This window comes from Agrilus planipennis, unplaced genomic scaffold, assembly GCF_000699045.2.
Source record: "Agrilus planipennis isolate EAB-ADULT unplaced genomic scaffold, Apla_2.0 scaffold56, whole genome shotgun sequence".
Taxonomy (NCBI): Eukaryota; Metazoa; Arthropoda; class Insecta; order Coleoptera; family Buprestidae; genus Agrilus; species Agrilus planipennis.
Window position 1 is genome coordinate 1,407,867 of NW_020438870.1, and position 6,781 is coordinate 1,414,647.

The window sequence follows — 6,781 nt, forward strand, 5'->3', positions numbered from 1 at the left end:
AATTGTAGTGGATAAAATGGTCAATTTTTCCGTGCAGTACTGTACGGATTATACGCTCCTCACCGGTTAAGAGTTTGGCCGAGAGTTGTCTCCTTCCTTTTCTGGCCTAGTGCTGTTCTTTTCTACTTTGCGCCGATTAAACTGAAGGTCACATCGCTACAGAAAGTAAACGAAGTATAATATAGGTACTATCAATGGAAGTGGTATTGACAAAACAGAATTGTATGAAAATAAAAAGTAGGGAAAGGACGAATATAAAGATGAGACGAAAAATTAGAAGTGGCTGATTTTCGGTATTTTGGAAGTCAGATAATTCACTACGAAAGTAGTAGGGATATAAAGCAGAGGATAGCGCAGGGTTGAGCCTCCTTTAATAAAAAGAAGTCACTTCTATGCTCACAAACGGTTAATTTAGAAATTCGAAAAATATTATTAAAGGTGTATGTTTGAAGCGCAGCGCTGTACGGGTGCGAAACATGGACGGTGAGTGCGGCGGAGAAGAAACGGTTAGAAGCGTTCGAAGAGTGATGTAGATATGTTTAAAGCGCGGCGCTGTACTGGTGTGAAACATGAACAGAGGACTATGGAAGTCAATAAGAAATAGGCGAAATAGGTTAGCAGGACACCTTCTCAGGCATGAAGGCCTCATCAGTGACATATTAGAGGCAGAAACAGGAGTTAGGAGGGGTAGAGGTAGACCTAGATTAGATTACTATTAGCAAATAGTTAAGGATGTGGGATGTTCTAGTTTTAGGAAAATGCGAAAATTAGTTCAGGATATGAAAGAGTGGATGTGCGTGTCCAACCAGTCTTAGGACTGACGACTTTATGATGATGATTTCAAATATTATTATTTCCATAAGTATTAGGTATCCTAACTAATATATTGTAAATGCAAGTATGAGTTCGTTTGTTTCTTACAATTTCACGCCCTAGCTGTTCAACAGATCATCATCAAATTGTGTACACATATTGTCAGGGATCCAGAAAAAGATACAGGGTACTTTTTATCCAAAATAAAATGATGTTCCCGCATGATAAAATATCAGCGCGAGCGAAACCGTGGGTAAAATGCACTATTGGATAAATGAAAATGAAAAATTTAAACTTCTTTGACATTTTACGTCTTTAGAATTAAATATCAAATAAAACTAATTACTGATGTAGAGTGTAGAACATTGTATTTATAAGTTAATTTATATAAGTCAGTCCTGAAACGATTCTATTGCATATTATGTATATATAACAGTTTTAATTAAAACAATTTCTTTACAAGTCTTGGTTCATTTAAGCTAGTATTAGATCTGCCGCTCAGTTGTTCAATTTGTCGTGTCAAATCGTTGATTCTCTCGTCTTTAACGTGTAACAATGTTTCTAGATGTTGCACCTGAAATTAATAAGTAGTTGATTATAAAAATGAAAACAAACCCAACGTTTAAGGATGTTTGGGAGGTATATCAAAATGCTACGAAACAAATAAAAATTTGTAAAAACGTTCCTCATTCAATTCTAAAACTTCTGTAAAAATTACAAATCGATTCACTAAACCATTAAAAAGTTATTGGTGTGTTATGACAAACTAACAACATATTTTAGCACGACCTTAAGGATGTTTGGGAGGTATGTCAAAATGCTACGAGACAAATAAAAATTTGTAAAAACGTTCCTCATTCAATTCTACAACTCCTGTAAAAATTATCGATTCACTAAACCGTTAAAANACGTGTCACGTTGTTTGTCCGCGATGGACACCTAAACTACTTCACCGATTTTAATCAAATTTGTACACCGTGTGCAGTTTGATCCAACTTGAAAGATAGGATAGCTTACATCTCAATTTATGATCGCAATATTCAATAGATGGCGCTATGTCAAACTTCCAAACGTTTCATATAACCTACAATTTTAATAGTATAACCACCACATGTTGCTGAGGCTAAAGTATAGGTTAAATTTATTTTGTAGTAAACGAATTACAGTGAATTTTACTTTTTCAATTTTTGATGTTAGCATAGCCGGCCATGTGTTACTTAGACTGAAGTATAAATTAAATTCATATTATACTGAATATAATACAGTGAAATTATTCCTCCTTTTTAATTATGCCCATGTCTGATGTTCTCCTACCGTTCCCCTTAAATAGTTTACAACAATGTATTATGACAAAAACTTTAGCCACAGCAACGCGTGGCCGGGTTAGCTAGTTTATACATATAATAAAGTGCATAATTAATTATAGATACGGATAACTATTTAAAATTCAATGTTTAATAGTATATAATAATACTTTTCTACTGTAGGTATGATTGTATATTTGTCCATCACTCGGTTGGCCATTCCAATTTGCAATTAAAAATTGTAAAAAAGGGCAAGAGACATGCGTGAAATGCAGCAAAGGCTGGCGATTTAAATGTTTAATAGCGGGCGTTTTGTAAAATTTCATCCAACTTAAACCGTTTAAAAGATGTTAACGAACAATAGTGGAAATCGTAACGGTTGCTAGAATCACTTCTAGTAATATTATATTCCAAAAATAGTTAACTATTCAACGTTTAATTAAAATATTGATTTGTGTCATAGACCTACTTACGGTATCCAGGATAGTATCGTTTTTAATTAATTTTAAGGTATTCGAGGTGGTAAAAAACAATTGGAAAAAAGTAGTCGAGTCTAAATTTTTACAATCGAGTGTACAGTTGGTTACAGTTCAATGATAAGAGATATAATCATTAAATTTTTGTTTGACATATGTAGTTTGTTGCATATAGGTACAAAGATTAAAATATTCGTTAGAAATTTATTGAAAAATGTGGTAAGTACTAACGACTTGGGTTAATTTAAGACGCCGTCCAAATTTGAACGAATTACGGATCGGATGAATGATGAGTAAAATTGATCTTGGTCTTGCAATCTTGATATTCTAGACCAAAACTATATACTAGCGAAATCAAAACCAATACCAAGTACAGGAACAATATTGGCCTTGGTCTTGCTTTGCACATTACTAGATCGGATAGAATATAATAAATGAGAATTATTAGTATCTGCTTGGTCATTCATAACATCAATGGTTTCTTAAAAAAAATGACTATAGACAGGCTAAATGAAAAAAGAGAATAATTACTTACCTATTAATAAATGAGTTAACAAAAAACTGCTGTAGTAATTAACCTGCATTATAATATTACAACCATCGTTTGTTTTGATTCTTTTCTTGGTAGCCATGCCAGCATTATTTACTAAGATATCCAGTCTTTTTTCCGTTTCGTTGAAATCTTTTGCAAACGCCCTGACCGAATCGAAGGAGGTTGCATCAAATAGTTTTACTACTACGTTAGGGTTACCGGTGATTTTGATAATTTTTTGACGTGCATCCTCAGCCTTCTGTCTGTTTCTGCATGCCAAGATTACTCTCGCTCCTCTCATTGCTAAATCGAGGGCTGTATAGAAACCAATACCTATGTTCAGAACAAGAACATTTCAAACGGGATAATCCAAGAAAATCAAAAGGAGTTCAGTGGAACTGAATTAAACAAAACACTGTAACTCAATATTATATGTGAAACATTTAGAATCAATGAATGTTAATCTAACTGATGTTGAGGATGACGCTTTGGGGTAAATGTCGAGAAGAATTTTAAGTTTTTAACCTTTTTATGTGGAATTTTGGCGTAAAAAGTTTAAAATTCCGAAAACGTCTGCAGTTCTTTGTCGCACTTTCTTTTTTCACAAGTAAATTTCATCTCGTAAAGAACAAAGTTTAATATTTGATGTTGTTTTTAGATTAATGATGAATTTTATTTTCGAATCATATCAACAACATGATCGGGAACTATTTCACAGTTTGCCTGAGAAAAAATTGAACTTGGACGCTTGCTTTTTGAGTTCTATTCACAAATTATGAAAACTAAGCGATATAATTATCTGAGTAGAATAAGGGTGAGTGAAATAAAGGTAACCCTAATAAAAATCTGACCCCGATCAGGCTCTTGTAGTGAATCCGTATTAGTATATCCATACTTTGTCTATAACTAAAATCCTGGCTTCTTCGTATAGCCCTATTTCGGAATTCCTTAGTCAGTCTCATATAAGGCACTAGGTTCCTTTAATTAGGACTCTACAAAGCATTCCAACTTGCCCCTTGCAGGTCACTGTGTTCAGGACCACATAGAGTTTCCCAACCAGGATTCTGCATGGTGGCCCGATCCGAATCGAGATATTTGAGGAATTACATACGTGATCCAATCCTGATCAAGTTTTGCTAATAGGGCAGATGTAATGCCCAATCCGATTCGAATTGCGGCCTTACCTCGATAAGTACATCGGTACTTAACATTCGAAAATACCTTTTTGTTTTTGAACGCATGCGCTTAGTTTAACAGCTGGATGGATTTTTAGTCTACTTTATGATAATTCATTTTTAAAAAAAACATTCAAAAATACGAAGGCGTAGAAGGATCAAATATAATTTTTTGAATATTGATTTAACCATCAATATAATAACATGGCTTTCACGGCCGGAATCAATGATATCGTAGAATTATGATTCGGGCTGAAGAACCGTGGTCTAAATTAACTACTGTTAGGTTCAGACGTTTCGTTGGCAACTGTGACCCCCACTGAAGATGTCAGTCTCAATTGCCGACGAAATATCTGGACCTAATAATTCATTATATTTTTTCATTCATTCATTTTCAGCCTGAATCATAATTTTAACCATCAGCGTCGTCTGTAATTCAATTGCTTATTAGATTAGAATTGGGTTAGATTACGATTGGTTCAGCCGTATAAACTGTGTTGTCTTTAACTACCCTATAAATTACAATCCTAACCTAATTTTACTTGAAGCTTTTATTCGTTTAGTTGTAATCATAACGTTACAGTGAGTAAAGACAAAATCAAAGAAATGAGTGTTGTAGTAGTCTTGTCTTCATATTTAAAGTTACCTTAGCTTAGGCAGGAATTGCATTAGGTTACGTTAGGTTGCGATTTAATAATCATTGAATTACAAGTTGAATTTTCAAGTTATATGTCGAAATGTTAAGCTGCAAATCGAAATTTAGAGTTACAAGTAAAAAAATTATTTGACCCTTCTACGCTTTCTCTGTTTTTGTCACTTTATTAAATAATTGCTGAGCTCCGGTAAACATCGTTTGTATTTCAAAGTTGCAGTTGGCATAATAGATTCAGATTTTACTTTATTATTGCCAATTAATTTCTGAACCAATGCCGCTCTATACCTTGTACTTGAAGTTTAAATTCTTCGCAAACAATAATTTTGACCATTCGACATGAACCGCGTTATATATCCAGAATATTGTATCTTTCTCACCTGCATTAGCACCAGTTACAACGGCCGTCTTTCCTATTAAACATGTGTGACTTCTATCCCATCCTGTAGTAAGTTTGGTATGAATATTTAGGGCAATTAATAATAAGGTAAAACATATAACGACTATCACAAATACCAGGATCATTGCTTCAAAGTATGCATATAATATGTAAGGTGTATATATATCTCACAGATGCCTACAACAGAAAGGTGCTATATTGAGCAGAGATGCACCGGATATCAGCATTATCAGCCCTGCCGGATATTCGGCAGCGTCTACAACATTACTGTAAAAATTGACAAAATGCAAACAAAAAGGTAATTGTATATTAACACCCAAACACTTTTTAACGTCAAGATTCACGATGATATAGCAGTACTTATTAGCATCTAGCAAAGAGAAGTTAGAGATAGCTTTAAATAAAATGGAAGCGGTATTGACAAAACAGTACTGTATGAAAATAAATAAAATTAAAACAAAAATACTGGTTTGCAAAAGAAGAAAAAGTAGGGAAAGACTGAAAATAAAGACAGGAAACGAAAAATTAGAAGTAGCCAATTTCAGGTATCTAGGAAGTCATCAGATAAGTCAGGATGGAAGGTGTAGTAGGGATATAAAACAGAGGATAACGCAGGGTCGATTCGCCTTCAATAAAAAGAAGTCACTTCTATGCTCGCGAACGCTTAATTTAGAAATCCGAAAAAGATTGTTAGAGGTGTATGTTTGAAGCACGGCGCTGTAGGAGTGCGAAACATGGACAGTGGGCGCGGCGGAAAAGAAAAGGTTAGAAGTGTTCGAAATGTGGTGTTACAGGCGAATGACGAGAATGCCGTGGATGCCTAGATTAGATTACTGTTCGCAGAGAGTTAAGGATATGGATTGTTCTAGTTTTAGGGAAATGCGAAGATTAGCTCAGGATAGGAAAGAGTGGCGGTACGTGTCCAACCAGTCTTAGGACTGACGACCTTATGATGATAATGAGGATGTCAAGATTCATGAATAATACTGCGTTTAATGGATGTGTATATGTACTGTGTTTGCAAATTAGTTGGTACACTTAGAGAAACTGAATTTTCGGATTTTATTCGTGTTTGATGATGGATTGTTCATGGGGGGTCATGGTGGAGTCAAATGTGTTTAACGTTTCGTTTCCTATCACAAGGGACTGTTGCTGAACAGTATTGGAGTGAAGTTTCTGAAAATGTCTCTTATGGTAGAAAACGAAACGTGAAACACTTGACGCCACCATTATCTGTCATGCAGATTTCATAAATAAGACATGGTTAATAGAATCCGGAAATCCAGTTTCTTCAGACGACAGCCGTAAATACCTAAATCAACTTCTAGGTGCACTTGATTTTTTTTCTTATAACTTACGTATTTTCCAAAACATACAAACTTATTAATTTTGAGATTTTTAATATGCAATTAATATACTAAAATGTAAT

General features: G+C 34.4%; 1 protein-coding gene and 1 long non-coding RNA gene across 6 annotated transcripts in view; one reads left to right on the plus strand and one right to left on the minus strand.

The window, feature by feature from the left end:
- The window catches only part of LOC108732698, a 76,671-nt gene that overhangs the window by 50,396 nt on the left and 19,494 nt on the right, over positions 1 to 6,781 (plus strand). The gene's annotated exons all lie outside the window — the stretch shown is intronic.
- The window catches only part of LOC108732697 (sperm flagellar protein 1-like), a 19,651-nt gene continuing 14,049 nt past the window's right edge, over positions 1,180 to 6,781 (minus strand). Inside the window, exon 4 of the mRNA XM_018463642.2 lies at positions 1,180 to 1,387. Coding sequence (XP_018319144.1) covers positions 1,256 to 1,387 — 132 coding nt within the window. The 3' untranslated portion in view covers positions 1,180 to 1,255. The remainder of the gene's footprint in view (positions 1,388 to 6,781) is intronic.